We start from the raw sequence: 17,767 nt of genomic DNA on the forward strand, positions 1-17,767 counted from the left end.
TATTACCAAAGATGTTCTCCAAGAAGTCAAGGGTCTTAAATTTAAAAATATCTATCCACAAGGGGTTACAGAAGATACAAGTGCAGATAACTCTAAAAGCACAATATAAACATAAACTGATATAACCCAAAATAGACATATCTCCATGGGGGAAGATAAGACAGTATGTGGGGGAAATAGCCAAGTCTTTCTCTGAAGATAATACCTAAAAGATGAAAAACCAAGAACATGCAATATAAGCATTTTTAAAGAGCTTTCAATATTCCAAAGAAACTATTGATTTGAGAGAGCAAGGATCATGAGGGGAGGGGGATGGTGAACAAGGAGGCAGCTGGGGTTTGGGGAACAACCCCTGTGGTTCTTCTTGATTCTTTCAACTCTGTGCATACATAAGTAATACAAACTGAAATTAAACTTGAGAATGTAAGAGGGAGTCAGTGATACATTAGTGAGGAGCATATGAGTTATTCACGGACATTTGCTGCAAAGGGGTCAGTAGCTGGAGGGAGATGTGGGGTGGAGGGAGAGCTTTTTTAAGGTGCATTTGCAGGCTGCTGAAGGGGATGAGTTAGTGGAGAAGGGCAACAGTGATACAGGAGAGAGAGAGAATATGTACAGGAATGAAGAACTGACTAGGAAAGAGGAGATGGGACCCTGGAGCCAGCAGGAAAGGAGGCAGGGGATGTGGTACCAGGGCCAGGATGGGCAGATTTCCCATGTAATTTCTTCTGTGTTCTATATGAAACAGGAAGCAAGGCCATCAGCTAAGATTGGCGAGGTTTGAGGGGAGCCCGAGGTATGAAACAGTCATTTTAAGAGAGCAGAAAAAAAGAATTCCTTAGCAGAATATAAGGTGGTATTGTTTAATGTGCTTCCATGATGTATTCATTAATATTTTATTTAGGATTTTTGCACTGGTTTTCACTGAGTGTTCAGCCTGTAGTTTTTGGTCAGGTTTTGTTATACTGGCTTCATTAAAATTACTTGGAGACAGACCTTCCTTCTTTCTCAGGGCTATGGCACATTTTGGATAGAACTGGAGTTAACTGCTACTGACTTGTAACATGTTAAAGACATCATCTGCAAAACCTCCTGGGCGTGGTTATAAAACTTTCTCATTTTCTTCTGGAACAAAATTGGTCTCTTCGATTATTTTCTCTTATGGGATAATTTTCTATAATAGGAAATATAGATGTCTATATCTATTATATGTATTGGAGCTACAGCCTTATTATAAATAAATATGAAAACATATATTCATTCTTTCTGTTATCTTCTTGGTTTCTATTTATTTCACAAGTTCCTTCCATTTCCCTTTATCTGTAGTTGTGTATCTATGCTTATGTCTTATTTGGGCTTTCACACATTTCTGGCTTAGATAATGGATTATCTACTTTGCTGATTCTGTTTGTGTTTTTCCCACAGAACAACCCAGCTCTTGCATTTATTTTATATTTTTATATTGAATATTTTAGTTTTCTAATTCAACCATTTCCATGTTTATCTTTACAGAGTCAGTCTGCTTTTCTTAAGCTTATATTGATTTTATAATTCCTGTGTTTGGATACTTAATTCACTTATTTCATTTTTGTGATTAATGTAGTAGGCACTGAAGGCTGCATAAATAGATGGTTCAGGGCAAGGTGGGCTTCACTTTTCTGAAACACCCTCCAGAAAAAGAGATTTGGCAAGTGCCCAGGGCTCGGGCCATGTGGGCTGCTTGCTTGAGGGATTGGGCTAAAAGTGGACACAGCCCTGCAGCCGGTAGTATTCCTGAGAACCCAGAGCCTCAAGCCATCACCCTAACACATAGTAGATCCTGCCCTTGGGAGTCACGCCCACCCCCCCTGCCATTAATTACATTCAGAAAATCAGATACCAACATATAAATTCAAGGCAGGAATCAACTTTCCCATCCAAGATGAGCTTGCACATTAAAAGTTTAAGGCACTCTGTTCTGGCTGGTGTGGCTCAGTGGATTGAGCGCTGGCCTGCGAACCGAAGGGTTGCTGGTTTGATTCCCAGTCAGGCACATGCCTGGGTTGCCACATAGGACCCCATTTGGGGGTGCGCGAGAGGCAATCACATATTGGTGTTTCTTTTCCCTTCTCCCTCCCTTCCCTTCTCTCTAAAAATAAATAAATAAATCTTTAAAAAGTTTAAAGCACTCAAATAAAATAATGCCTGTAGCTAACAAATGTAAAAGCAAGAGAATTCACTCCAGTGAATCTGAAAATAACTTTGAAATAAATGTTTCTTTTTTCCCAGAGAAAAATCAATGAATAGTATTTTAAAAGAACAAACCTTCTTACTATTAATCAAGAACACATAGGCATGAAAGGACCAATTAGAAATCCTGGAAATACAATTTGAAAAATTATGAAAAAATTGCTGCCCTGGCCAGGTAGCTCAGTTGGAGCATCACCCCAATACACCAAGGTTGTGGGTTCAATCTCTGGTAAGGGCACATACAAGAAGCAACCAATGAATGCATAAATAAGTGGAACAACAAATCAATCTCTCTCTCTCTCTCCCCCCTCCTCCCTCCTTTCTCTCTCTAAAAAAAACAAATAAAAAAGCTTAGTAAGTGGGAAATTCCAGGAAGAATGTAGTTAACCCCTTGAGTGCCATGTGTAATTGCTAAAATTTGTTTGAGAAATGCCAGGTTATTTTGCTGAGAAATGCAGAGTTTATGAAAAATGTCTATAAAACATTATTATTCATAATAATTTGCTGAAAATTTCACAACATATAGTAACTACACTCTTCTTTTGTAAGCAGTGTTCTTTGACACAATTTAGCAAAAATATTATTGAATTAAAATTATTTTATTATAACAATTATTTTAGAAAAAATAAATTCTTCAATATGGCTTTTGAAGTACATATAATATATGGCATAATATAAAACCTATGATTATAATTAGAAAAAACACATAGCAACATGGATAACAAGCAAGAGACACATATCAATAGATATCAACAGTGAAAAAGTTTGTAAACAAAAATGAAATGCAAAAACAATACAATAGCAAAAGCTTCCTTCTCATACACACTGCATAGAGGTTTGACGATTATTGTAAAGATAAATGAAATTAAAAGGAACATTTAAAATGTAAGTAAAAATTATAACAGAATTAATATGTCAGTATTTGAACAAGCGTAGAAATGCAAAATTTGGATCAACATGAGAAAAAGTTATATCAATATATAACCTGAGGTACAAAAAAAGAGAACAAAACATAAGATACAAGTTATTCCATTGTTATTTACATTTCTAGCCATTGAAAAAAGAGTTGCCGGGAGCGACGCTGGCACTTTTGGGAAAACCTGTCAGCTTTGCTCACAGTGACGCTGGCACTCAAAGGGTTAAGGAAAGAATTAGTAAATGTGAAGATGATATTAGATTAGCTTTGAGCACAGTAAGAAAAGCTATGAATATGAAAAATAAGAGTTAATAAAAAGGATGGTAGGATGAGAAACTTCAGCATAAGATATTTGAGATGGCTGAGAACTTTCCAGCACTGAAGAGACACGAGGGCACCAACTATAAACACAGCGATATAAATGAATATAGATCCACGTATAGAAACATTGTATTCTACTGAATTGGCAGAAGCAGGAGAAGCAAAATTATAAAAGAGAAAAGAGAGAGAAGACAGATTATCTTCAGAGGATTGACCAATAACAGTAACACTCCCGCCTCCTGCAACAGCAGCCTAAAGGGACAGCTTCAGAATTGTTTGAGACGCAAGCTGTCAGTCTGTAGACATTCTGTATCCTAATAACTATCATTCAGGAGTGAGAGCAAAAGGAAAGTATTTTCAGACATACAAAGGCAGATAACTTAGTACTAATAAGCCTTTGTAAAAGAACTAACAAAATACTTACTCTGAAGCAACAGGGAATATAATGCAGGAAGCATGGTGAGCAAAGAAATCAGTAAAATGTATTAGAAAACAGAAATAACGAAAGACTTAGAAAAGAAAAGCAAACTAAATGTTTGTGTGAAAACTCAGATTCAGAAGAGAAACAGGTAATAATTGTCTCCCAGTTCTACGAGGTGTGGAAGGAGGATTGATTGGGAAGGTGCTTCAAGTGGACAGAGCTCTGTCTTGACTTGGTGGTGGTGCCATAGCTGTTTGCTTTATAGTTACCCATTAAACTGTATACAGTAAGTCCTCACTTAATGTCATCAGTAGGTGCTTGTAGACTGCAATGTTAAACACAGCAACATCTAACAAAACCAATTTTACAGTAGGCTAATTGATATGAACAGGAGTTAAGTTCCTACAGCATATTTCTGGTCAGAGAAACATCACCAAACTTTTAAACAATGACCCAAAACTCTTCTAACATTGAACATGGCGATAATGTGAGCTAGACATACATTTAAGAGAAATGAATAAAAACAAGTAATATAATTCATTTCCAACCCGCTTATTCCACGTCAGGGTCACGTGCGGCCTGAGCCTGTCCCAGCAGCTGGACAGGACGCCCTTCCAGCACAGGGCACACTCACACCCACCCCACACTCACTCAGACAGGGACAGTATAGACACGCCAATTCAACTTACCTGCACATCTTTTGGATGTGCGAGGAAACCAGAGTACCTGGAGAAAACCCACACAGACATGGGGAGAACATGCAAATGTCACACAGACAGTGGCCCTGGCTGGAATCAGTTTTTTCTCAGTGTTTTAACAAAAGGACATTGAACAAAATGTTATTTAAGGCCTTGCTGTATATATTTACTTTTCTGAATGTTATATATGTATTATTATATATGATGTTATATATGTGAAATACTAAGGACTAAATTATACAACATAAAAAAAGATTTGAGATTCAGAAAAGGAGATAGAGGGCTTTAATTATAAAAACATTAGTAGAAAAGGTAGATTTTGAACTTAACTGGAATAACCAATAGTCATTACATATATGAAAGCAACAGAAGTTTTCTTCTAGGTGGAGACAAGGTGAAAAAAGATCATTTGTAGTACAGGGTTAAAACTTGAATGGGGTGTTTGTTTAGCTTTGCTTTATGCTTCATAGGAGGAAAAGCAGGTCTCCTTGAGGAAGGGCATACATTAAAGCAAAGTCATTAGTGACTCTTCCCAGTGCCTCCCTCAATACACTGAATTAGTCACCAAGGACTGTTCATTCGACCTTCGCTCCTTGTGCAGAGAAAATCATCTTTTTACTCCTCTGCACCTTTGCTAGTGGCCAGAATAACCTTCACCATCACTGTCCCCACTGTCCAAAGTCAGGTTGTGTCTGTTCTCCTGGGGGCTGTCCATGATGGTTTGTTAGGTCATTAAGGTGGGGGAAAAAATGTGCACAGCAAGCTATTATATGAGTCCATTTTTGTAAAAAAAATTACAGAGGCAGCTCATTTGTGTGCACCGATGCACGTTTTTGTAACAGCAGAATCTCCACTCGAACTGTTCCATCAGCGGCAGCAGCCAACACACTGACCTCCTGAGCAGCCATTCTGTACACAAGAATAGTCAGCGGTCTTTTAAAAACGTCATGGGGTAACATGCCCTTCTCCTCTTCCTCCTCCTATGCTGAAACCCAAACTTCTTACACTGATAAGTTTTTTTCTTAGCATAATGGAGGGCATATATTGGCTCAGACACTGAGAAGTTTACGGGTAGACTTGCTTTGGTCACGGCTGGCTCCAGGTGCTCGCCAGCGGTTCTGTCTCCCTCTCTTGGCTTCATTCCCAACATTCTCTATATGATAGCAAAGGGGCCACTGGCAACATTCATCACTCTCTCAGTGGATCCCCAAGAAAGAAAACTGTCGTTTAACCAAGAGCACCAACCAAAGTCCCATGGATGCTTCTAATTGGCCTGGCTTGAGTCATGTGCCCAGAAGTGTTGATGGTGGTGGTGGGGAGCAAGACACCATTACTGGCTAGAATTGAGCCACATCCCATCTGTGGGGGCATAACCTGTGTTACCTTGGCTTTTGGGGGGCAGGGGAGTGCAGCCCTATTGAGATATATATATCATAGAGATATAATTTATATATCATACAATTCACTCATTTAAAGTGTACAATTCAATGGTTTTTAGTATACTCACAGAGTTATTCTGCCATCACCATGATCTATTTTAGAACATTTTCATCACCCCCAGAAGAGACTCCTGCTCATTAGTTGTCTCCACTCAATCTATCCCCACCCTAGGCAACCACTAATCTACTTAGGCTTTATGTATTGATATTTTCCTATTCTGGACATTTCATATAAATGGAATTATGGTATGTGGTCTTTTGGAAATGGCTTCTTTCCCTTCGTGTAATGTTTTCAAGGTTCATCCATGTGGTAGTGTGTTACCTTGCCTTTTAATAAGGCCCTTTACGAGATCTTAACTGATCTGCTGGCTCCTGCATACCTCTCTGTCCTTATAGTAGGCAGTTCTCTCCCTTGCCTGCTGGGTTCAACTTTTCACACAGAGGTGCTTAGACCCTTTGTATTGGGTGGTGTGGACCAGAGAAAAACCAGATTTGATTAAGAAATAAGATCAATTGGCCAAGCATCTGTTATTCAGTGTTCCACAATAAAGCCATCCTTTATTGTGAATAGAGTTTTTTAAACTCCTTCCAATGCAGTAAATAATTGCCCATTTCATCTTTGGTTAAAGTAGACCCTGGATTTCCTGGGGTAACGTCAGTTGCCAAGCCTCTTCCCCGTGCTTCCCTCAGTCACACTCATAAGATGCCACAGCCCACAGCACTGTCATCACATGGCTCTTCTCTTCTCTGCTCTCCAGGAGAGTGAAGAGGAACTGTACTCCTCCTGTCGCCAGCTGCGGAGGCGGCAAGAAGAGCTGAATAACCAGCTCTTCCTCTATGACACACACCAAAACTTGCGCAATGCCAACCGTGATGCCCTCATTAAAGAGTTCAATGTCAACGAGAACCAGCTCCAGCTGTACCAGGAGAAGTGCAACAGGAGGTAGGTCATCCCTCCCCCATCTGCAGACTCTCAGGTCTTACGCCTCTAAGCACAGTGACCTTGGGCACCTGGGGCCAGGCTTCGGGTACCACCATCTTTAGAAATCCTTTGACTGATACCTTTGACTCAAGCTCTCTTTGCTCAGTATATGAACTTTTGGTACTGTCTTAAGTACCTGCACCTTCCCTAAGCTGAAGTGTCATCACTAGGAGGACACTCAGTATAATAGTGGACATAAATGATGACCACTACCTTTTAAAGAGCCCCTATTGCGTTCCCAAGAAGGGGCTAGTCCAGTGAGTTTAAATCAGGGAAGGATCCCCACCCCGCCATGGAATGCTTTGGACTGTGCTACAGACATGTAATGGGGGTGAGACAGCCAGGTATGCCTCGTTCCTGCAATGTGGCAGACAGTGCTGCTCCACAAAACATTTATCCTCCCCCAAATGCCCATAGCAGCCTCCAGTGGGATACAGCATGGAGACACCTTACCCATATTATTCTCACGCATCTTTATGTAGGCCTAACAAGTGGCAGTGACCTCAGTGCAATGACCAGTGAGGAAATTGAGACTCAGAGAGGTAAAACATCTCACCAAGAGGTCACCGTCCTGCCATGAATGACCTGCAGATGTGTGGACAGAGAAATGTTATAGAGCACACGGCCTGTGACTTTGCTTAGTGGATGATGGTGAAATCTGTTTTATTTCAGGTTACGAGAGAAGAGAGTCAGCAACAGCAAGTTTTACTCATAGAAGCCGGAGTGTGTGTGTAAGGGTGTTGTGTGTGCGCGTGTGTTTGCATGTAGAAGAATGTGCTGTATTGAGACCCTGGGATCATGCCAACCTGCGGCATCATCCTCTCTTCAAGTCTATCATCAAGATGACATTTCTGAAGAAGACTGCATCAGCATGAGCTGGGGTGATTTCCTCCTATTTTCTTCATCTTGGACAATTTATTAACTTATAATTCTCTATAGAGGATCCTAAAATCACGTTCCTCATTTTTGGCCTCTTGTGTTCCAAACCTTGTTGAATAAAAGCAGTGAAAATCTCGAATAGTTAAACCTTCTGTGCACAACCTGCACAGTAAACAGGATTCCGTTTCTGGCCTCTAAAAGCCCAGGTAGTTGACTTCCACGGAAGATAAGCCTGCAGTGTAAGGAACTAATGAATTAGCTTCTGGAAAGGATTTTAACTAAAAGGCAAACCATTCTACAGTTAAGGCCATCGGAGTCCACTAGGGTCCAAAGAGGAGCCCCGGCCCTGACTGCCATGTCTGCCCAGCTTCCCTGCCCCAGGCCAGCGGGCTCAGCTCAATGCACTTTAACTATCGCTGGCTGGCTAGCTGGCTAGACAGACCTGCTCCAGTGCCTGAATCCATGGAATCTGTTCATTAAGACAATGTCTAGTTAATGGTAGAGACTTGCTTTGTGACTGGAGTTATTGGGGGTGAGAGGTAGCAATCTTGGAGCCTCTTTGATTTAAAAAGCCTGTTAGACACCAGAGACCCACCGAAGGCTCAGCCTCTTGCTCACCCCTGCACTGCCCACTCCTGAGCTGGCTGCGTGACCATGGGGGAGGGCTCTGGGTCCCACGCTCCCTCAGACCAGAGGTCAGTTTACCTGTTGAATGAGCTGATGCAAGTTAGGCTCCCTGGGGGAATGTCTCTGGATTACTCAGTCTTCTGTAGCAGCAAGCTGAGCCTTGGGGCGTAAGCATTAGAAAGCTCCAGAAAATCTCAGAGGCAGCCACTCCAAAGCAGCAAGCCAACCTAGGACAAGATAACTCTCCTCTGCACCTTGAGTAACAATATAATGATTTGTACAGTGCGATGATTTAACAAGGCCTTTTAAAGATGAGGCTAATGATTAGGGGAGTGGCCAGGGTCGCAACTTACTCAGAGTGAATCGAGAACAGACTTAGAGGGAAAAAAGGGTGTAACTGAGAAAAAGATAGTGTTGAGGAGGAACAAACTAGAACCAGCGAGACTGGTGGCTTTAATTGGATGGAACCGGGTCCTAGAAACCCTTTCAACTCCCTGCTGGTTATCCTGGGCTTAGTGTGCACGTGTTGCTGATGAGTTCAGGAAAACCAACCAAAAGACCGTATCCCTTCATTCCACAACAATTTCTCGAGCACTACCATATGCCAGGCACTGTGCCAAGGTCTAGGGGTACAATGTTAAACAAAAAAGTTTTTTAAGAAAAAAAAGCAATGATTATTGGTCTTATGGAACGTATTCATGTGCTTCTAAAAGGAATGCATTTTACCTTCTAGAAAGCCAGGAGACTAGGTAACAGTCTGACCAAGGTGGGGCTCTCATTTTGTAACATTATTTTAGTTATTAATTGGGGGTGGTGGTTTTATTTGACAGGCAGCAACTGAGGGAAGAATATTCCTGATGGTAGCAAGTATTCAAAGCAACTTTCAGGTCAAATTTGATGAAAAAGGCCCTGAGCTGAAGGCTGCAGGGAAGGAATGTACAGATTCCTTAAGCCCACTAGCCACTTCGGCCTGGAGGTAGCCACTGGAGCCTGATTCCTGCACCCCCTCCCTATCTCCGACCCCCCCTACTGGCTCCATTATTACCTCTACACAATAGGGTTCAAATTTTGCTGTCATTACCTCTGTTTTCAGCTCAGGAGTGAGGAAAAGACATGAACCTTCCCACTTCAGTCCGTTCTAAAGCCAAAAAGCTTAGTAAGGCCCGGATCCCCTTTCTGCTTAAGCTAGATGTTTTGCTAGTGTATCAGAGAAACTGAGAAGCAGCAGCGTAGAGAGAAAGCAAGAGTTAAGCATCTCGGCTGCCACTGTGTAAAACCCACACCCAGCCACACGTGCAGAGAAAGAACAGGCAGGGGATGGCGGGGGTTGGGGGGTGTTAAACCATATACACGGTGCTGGGAAGAACCCTCTCCCTAAAACTGTCTCTTCCTCCTAGGTGCTCTAGTAACTCAAACCCACGGTTAGAGGGTATTTGCTTTGGTTGCTACATTCTCCTAATAGGGTTACACATGAATCTGATTCTTGGTGGTGGTAGGATTCTCTCAGGAAAGACAGAGGAGGGGAAGTGAAGGGTGCAGATGACACCATTGCTCTTTCTAGAATCTGCCTGGATGCCACAGATCCTAAGTCCTATAAAAGATCTAGCTGAGATGATGGTTTAACAGTCGTGTATTAAGCACAGCTAATTCAGATCAAGTGGCACTGATGTGCCAAAACCGTGGTTGTGTATGCGTTAAACTCTTTTTGTTCATCATTTCCCTTAGGCATACTATTGAGGCATCAGTAATTGCATGGAAAAATAAAAGGTATGGGGGCTGATTAGATCATTTGAGTTTGGAAAATTTAGGTTATACAAAGTTAAATAATTTTTTTCTGTGAGAATTGGATATTCTAATACACACAGTTAAGAGGGGTGTAGAATATCACATTTCCCAAATTTGATCTCAGGACCCTTTTGCCAAGGAATCTTTCATGGGACTAACGTACAGTGGACTACATTTGAAGAAAGCAGCCAGGCAACATAATCCGATAATTTACAGTTGAAGCTTGAACAACAAGGGGGTTAGGGCCACTGACCTCCCCTGCTACTATGCAGTCAAAAATTCACATACAACTTCTTACTCCCCCAAATTTAACTACTGATAGCCTACTGTTGACTGGAAGCCTTACCAATAACAGTTGATTAACACATATTTTGTATATTATATGTAGTATATGCTGTATCCTTACAATAAAGTAATCTAGAGAAAGGAAAAGGTTAAGAAAATCATAAGGAAGAGAAAATACATTTATAGAATTTATTGGAAAAAAATCCACATATGAGTGGACCTATGCAGTTGCAACCTGTGTTGTTCAAGGGTCAACTGTACATGTCCTGTGACCTAGTTAAACAAAATCTACACTTAAGCCACCAAGGCCCCTGGTCTTTAAATTGAGTCAGCCTTACCCCTAGCAGTCTTCCAGAGCTTTCCAAGGAATACACAGGCTCGAATAGTTTTAGGGGATCAATTTTCAGATCCTCACCTTCCTTTTGTAAACTTTCTTAAGAGTCATCTGCTGGGAAAATGCCCTTTTCTCACTCTAAAAAGAAAACATATCTTTCCCCACCCTCTTATTGCAGAGCATGGCTCAAGGTGTGAAATTCAAAATAATGGGTGTTTAGACAGTGGAAGCTTCTTAACAGCAGGGTACAAATCCTTTTGCAAGTCTGGTGGTTCCCAGTTCTTTGCTTTCAACAAAATTGAAGGAACACCCAAGATTTCTGAATGTTTTAGCATGTAATTCCGAAGGTGTGGGAAGAATTCAGTTACCCTGCAATCACAAACTCCTTCTGTTCCCACCTACTTATCTGTGTGAACAGGATTATCAACACTTTCATACAGAAAATTTAAAAGGAGAATAGAACTGATGCTGTACCATGTAACAAAGATAATGTAAATCTACAGAGAGATGAAATAATTGGGGGTAGGGAAGCCTTCCTCATTTCATTGAGTGATACATTGCCAATGACATTTGACGATGTTTAATAATTTATTAAACTTTGTACTATATTTATTGATCAAGTTCAATCCAGAAGAAAAAACTTACATAGAGCCTTATAAAATATTATATCATTTTGTTACAGATCTACAATTAAGTAATAAAAAAGCCAAAAATAATTAAGCTAAAATTTAGAGGGGGAAGAAAATTAAAAATACAAATTCAGGGAGTAAGAGGAAAAATGTGGCACTTCCTACTACTAAAAATTGCTTTCTTCATGTAATTTTTGAAAGGATGACAGTGTCTGTCAAATGAGAATTAGGTTTAGAGCCTCTTGTCTTAATTTAAAAAGGAATGTAGCAGTTTTATTTAAAGAAGCAATATCTACACTATGCCAACACTTTCATCCTTTGCAACTATTTATGATGAAATATTTTAGAAAACAATAAAATTCACTGAAAAGGTATCTGAGCATAGAATTTTAATTTGCTCATTGAGGATCACTAAATGATGAGTTGTATTTGAAAGCAAGAAGGATGGCGGAAAGGGGCCTTAATACTTTTAACTCAAAAGGAATGTAACAAGCTTTCAACTTGTGTGACATTTAAGCTTTTTGGAGGCAACCCCAGAAATCATATGCGAGCCAATAAAAGATTAATAATAAGATTAAGAAATATGCAGAATTACAAAAATTGGCATTTGAAAATACTCAGTGATTTGTCTCAGGTTTTTAATTTTCAAAATATTTTTATCTTGAAGAGCCAGATTCCACAGTGATCCTGTCTCTCAGAAATTTCTGCGTTTTTTATTTTTCATTAGGCTTTAAAAAGATGCATTTGTAAACTTGTGTTTCATTATTAAAGCTTAATTTATTTTTTATATACATAGTGTGTGCTTGTGTGTTCAGAGTGAATTGTGTGTATGAGTCACACAGATGTTGGCTGTTGTTAATGTGAAAATTTAATGGCTGCATCACAGTTAAAAAAATAAAAACTTGGTCTGAATGAATGCAACAATCTGTCCAGAACTTTCCTTTTTTTTTTTTTTGCTCCCACGTAAAAACAGTAAAGAAATACTTCAGCCATGAGGTAGGCACAGTTATAAATTTTTTTCTATCCTGTCAGTTCCAACAGTGGTACAAGGTCACCACCTGACCACAGGCACCTGTTCCCACCAGCTGAGTTTGGGATGCTCCTCCTTACTGCTGAGTAAATCTTGCTCAGTGTCTCAGTCTGTGGCATGGGTTTGTAGGGTCAACAGAATACTGTCCCGAAGCGGCTGCCTCCATGATTCTTTGAGCTTGGGGATGTTTGTGATTGTCAGGCTGTCCTCATCCCTTTCCTTATCTCCCCACCGATCCTTTCCTCTTCAGTCAGCTGACAGGTGGAGCTGAGTGGGTTCCCTGAAGGAACAACCATGAGAAGAACTTTATTCTGAGCTGATGCTTGAAAAGGAGGAAAATTTGAATCTTTTGCTTTGCTTTTCCGATTAAACACCAAAAGAAAAAAGGAGCAAAGGTGTTGTGCCAGAAGGAACTCTGAGGTAGGGGGGAATGTTTTAAGGATTGGGAACAGTGAACTTGGGAATCACTGCTAATTGCCACCAAGACCAATTCATTTTTTTTTTTTTTTTTAGTTACTAAAAAAATGTGCTTTTCTATCCTGTTACACTTTTCTCTAGATTACAAGTCTATCTTACTTTCAGCAAAAACTCATTCAATGTAGAAACCCAAGTTAACAAAATTATTTCATGACCACTGTTTAATTCCTCACTGAATTAAACATTGGAAGAATGTTTGGTACTAGAGAAGCAATGAGCTAAGTGACAAGGCATGCTAGAAGTGTTACTCACTGTGTTTTCTTGTCAACAATCCCCAGTGCACAGGAAGCCATGTTGTGTTACTATGACTGCCCCACCCCCAAACCTCGGCCACCAATGATTTGATTAGTCACCCTGGTCCAGATATTTAAAAACAGCCTATGATAAACTCTCGCATTAGAAGATGAACAGCAAATGGTAAAAGGAAAGAAGGAATTAGTACTGCTAAAAGATCATGTTTAAATTGGTAAGATAACTAATAAAGATATAAAAAGAACACAAGTCAAAAAATGTATTTAACTCATTAATTAACAAAGGAACCAATAAAATGTTGCAACTGATTCAAAGTGAATTCAATGAACAATAGTATATAGGCTATCACCTGTCAACATTATCTGATTCTATACCTTTCATTGTTTGAACAATTCAGATGATTTTTTTCCATAGAAATACAAATTGTGTCTAGTGGAGATTCAATTGATCACTGACCAGGCTACTGACCAGTTTTGCCAGTTTTGTATGTACTAAGCAAAATCAGATGCCTAACTTAACCACACACAAAAATCAAGTCCCATGGATTATTGATCAAAATGTAAGAGAGCCCTGGCCAGTGTGGCTCACTGGCTGGGGGCATGGACGAAAGGCAACCAACTGAAGTTTCTCACTCACATCGATGTTTCTCTCTTTCTCCTTTACTCTTGCTCTAAGAAAAAGTCAGTAAGCATGTTCTCAGGTGTGAATAAAAGAATGCAAAAGATAAAACAACATTCATAGAAGATACAACCTTGGAGTAGGGAAAACTTGCTTAAACAAAAGAGCAAAGGAAGACTGCTACATTAGCTGCCACTGAAGTTCACAACTGGTGTTTATCAAAATATATAATTAAAGAGTGAAAAGGCAAGCAAACCAAAGGGTGGAAGAAGATATTGGCAATAATGTATCTGAGAAAGAACCTCGATCAAATACAATTCTATCCCTTCAAGTCAATAAAAACAATCTGTTAGAAAAAATACAGACCTATTTCATGAATAAACACCTCACAAGAGTATATCCAAATGGCTGTAAGCTTATGAAAATACACTCATTCAAAAGAGAAAATGCAAATTAAAACCACAAGATACCACAACACACTTATTAGGGTGGTAAAAACTAAAAAGCCTGGTAATACTACCAACTGTTGACAAAACTAAAGCCACTGACGCACTGGTTGCGTAAACTGGTACAAAGCTACATTGTAAAGATGTTTGACTCTCTACTGAAGTTAATTATACCCTGTGACCCAGTGATTCCACTACTAATTATATACCTAACAGAAATGCATACATGTACACAACACAAGACATGTACAAGAGTGTTATTCACAATAGATAAAATGAAGGGTCCTACTGTCCCATCTGCTGCAGAATTGGTGAATTGTGTTTTTACAAGGGTGCATATACAGCAATAACAAATGATTGAGCTATACCAGCTTGTCACAACAGGGATGGATCTCACAAGTACAAGTTTGAGTGAAAGAAGCTAGAAACACAAATGCACCAAAGGAAAAAATAGAACAATATAAATTAGCAGAAGGGCATAGGAAAACAGGATATTTGCAAAGAGAGATCATGGATACACTTTAAGTTGTTTGAGAAAAGCAAAATACAGAATGATGCATACCCAGTGATACTACTTAAACACATTTTAAAAAACTACATGCAAAACAGTATTTCTTGTAACAGACATACAGTTAGGTAGGTAAAAGTAAGAAAACGGACTGAAAGGAACACTTGGTCAAGATTGAGTCAGTGGGGAAGATAAAGGCAACGTGACTGAGATAGGGAAAGGCAGTTTTAGCTCTGATCTCTGTCTTATTTCTTTTAAAAATATTTATTGGAGCCCTGGCTAGTGTGGTTCAGTGGATTGAGCACCAGCCTGCGGACCGAAAGGTTGTTGGTTCGATTTCCAGTCAGGGCACCCCAGTTGGGGGTGTGCAAGAGGTAACCGATCAATGTTTCTCTGGCTCCCCCCACCCCGCCTCTTAAATAAATAAATAAATAAATAAATAAATAAATACATAAATAAATACTTATAGGAAGTGTCACTGTGCTTTGCACAAATGTAAAAGCAGGCTTGCTCTACCAAAAATGGATTTAGGCACAGTCAAGCTTTCTGTTTCCTAGGTGAAACCTGAACAGAAGAATAAAAAATAATGAAAAATAAACAAGGGAGCAGCAGGGGTAGGAGGCAGGGAATCAGGGAGACTGAGAAACTTAGACTAAAAGAAATAGTATATGGTGTGAGTTCCTAAAATTCTGGGTAGTGAGCAAAAATGCCATTACATTATTTTTTTTATTTTCCTATTTTTTCAATTTTGTTTTCAGAAAAAGGGAGGAAGGAAAAACAAAGTTATAAAAAGACATACTAGGTAAATTCTAATAAACATAAAGCTGGTGTAGCATTGTTAATATCAGACGAAATACAATGCAAAGTAGGTACCACTAAGCAAGGTAATGTTTTACATCGATAAGAATGTTGCACCGACAAGTTGTAACAGACACAAATGTTTATGCTACTCGTAGCATAGTTTTAAAAATCAGATTGGAAAGGAAATCAGCAAGTTCACAATTATAGTTAGCGACCAAGAGTCCGCTCTCAGAAAACTATAGTTTAAGAAGGCAGAAATGTAAAAAAAAAAAGAAGAAGATAAATGGAGCCGCCTAAAAATGGAGTTTGGAGCTGCCATCCCAGAGGAACTGCCTTGCTCTTCTTATGCTTCAAACCTTTGGAATGTCAATGAACACAGCACAAAATAACCTTTGGACTGGCCCCAAAGCAACACTGTGTCCCAGAGAACTGTTTGTAAAGATAACAAGGAAGCAGATTTTGTGACAATTGGACCGATAGTTACGGGACTGAAAATTAAAAACATTGTTTGGAATTAACATCACCATGTTAGCTTAATAGAAATGCCTTCCTCCTACTGATGTAATTGTTCCCCTTCTGTTTCTCATAAATACCCCTTGTTTTTGTTTCCTATCACTACTTGAGTTTCTGCCGGAATCAGTGCTTCCCAAATAACCACTCTAAAAAAAAAAAAAAAAAATTGGAACCACCGTAACATAGTCAATAAAATATATTAAAAAAAAAAAATTGGAAATAAATACTTGTTACCTCTCACTTTATTATTTTTAGGTCAATGTGTCATAAGGACATAGAGACTCTAATATGTCACAAGTTCGATCAAATACACACATATGATCCTACTAACACCCACTGATCTTTGGTTCAGGTACAGCACATTCATAAATACTGGCCATACACCAAGCCACAGGGCCGAGGCTGGAGACGGACTACAGTGTACTTTAGTTGCTCTAATACAAGTCCAAATTCATTGCCACATGGAAGTCACAAACAAAAAGATGTTCCTCCCAAAGTGCTTACACTTGAAAACTTTAAAACCTATTTCTAAAATATCTTTTAGATTAAAGGGAAGGGACAAAATTTTTGCTCAGGGGAAAAAAAAAGAGCTTTAAGTGTATTTATTATAAAAACAATAAAAAGTTAAAATAAATGACCTGAACTTTTAACTTAGAAGCTAGGAAAAAATCCTCAAAAGTAAAAAAGAAAATTAGTATAAAAGAAATTCATTAAGCAGAGAACTAAAATCTAATAAAATTTATAAAATGGTTCTTTTTTTTTAAAGGCTAATAAAATAAGTAAAGAAAAAAAGAAAAGCACAAATGAACCATACCAGGAGTTTAAAAAAATGAGTGTTTGTAACGGTAGAGGAGATTTTAAAAGAAAGGAAAAGACTAGCTTAGGCAAACAGACATTATATTAAAAGGAAAATGACTAAATGTCCAAGAATCACTAAAAATCTGACTAATCCAATTACAATCAAAGAAGCCAAGGCAGAAATAGCAGCCAAAGAACTGTCCCCGAGGTGGAATCAACTCCAGATGACTTTATGGGCAAATTCTACCAAACATTCAAGAAAAAGGGAACAAACATTGTGTGTGCGCACATGTATGTGCTAAAAAACACAGGCAATGCACCTTCTTAAACTTTTTTGTTTTTTGTTTGTAAATGCTTTATTCACTTTAACTAGTATCCTTAGTAGATGAATATAATTGACCTAACACTTTGGTCTGGTGACTGGGCAAATGAGAAGCCAAAGAACGCAGTGCGGAAACTAGACCTGGCTGTGTCCTCTCTTCACTGACTAGTGGCCTCAAGCAGCAGAGGACCTCCTGAGAGCTTTTTTTGCTGCTGCTGTTCCACATGCCATAAGAGGGGAAGTGAAATTCCGGGGCGGCTGCAGTCGCATGGCGCCCTGGGCGCTGCCCAAAGGGCAGCACATTAATTCTTGGCCTGGGACAGCAGTGCGGCGTGGTGCTATAGTGCTGCACAGTTCACATTTTCCTTTTTTTAAAAAAATCTTTTTTTAAAAGATTTTATTTATTATTTTTAGAGAGAGGGGAAGGGAAGGAGAAAGAGAGGGAGAGAAACATCAA

At 39.3% G+C, this 17,767-nt stretch overlaps 1 protein-coding gene across 1 annotated transcript in view; it reads left to right on the top strand.

Annotated features, from left to right (window-relative positions):
* Nucleotides 1–8,032, top strand: part of PLCG2 (phospholipase C gamma 2) — a 151,615-nt gene extending 143,583 nt beyond the window's left edge. Inside the window, exons 32-33 of the mRNA XM_090261181.1 lie at nt 6,783–6,967; nt 7,679–8,032. Coding sequence (XP_090117307.1) covers nt 6,783–6,967; nt 7,679–7,721 — 228 coding nt within the window. The 3' untranslated portion in view covers nt 7,722–8,032. The remainder of the gene's footprint in view (nt 1–6,782; nt 6,968–7,678) is intronic.
* Nucleotides 8,033–17,767: the final 9,735 nt, after the last annotated feature.

Source organism: Furipterus horrens, unplaced genomic scaffold (assembly GCF_987537825.1).
Source record: "Furipterus horrens unplaced genomic scaffold, mFurHor1.1.pri manual_scaffold_13, whole genome shotgun sequence".
NCBI classification, from domain to species: domain Eukaryota; kingdom Metazoa; phylum Chordata; class Mammalia; order Chiroptera; family Furipteridae; genus Furipterus; species Furipterus horrens.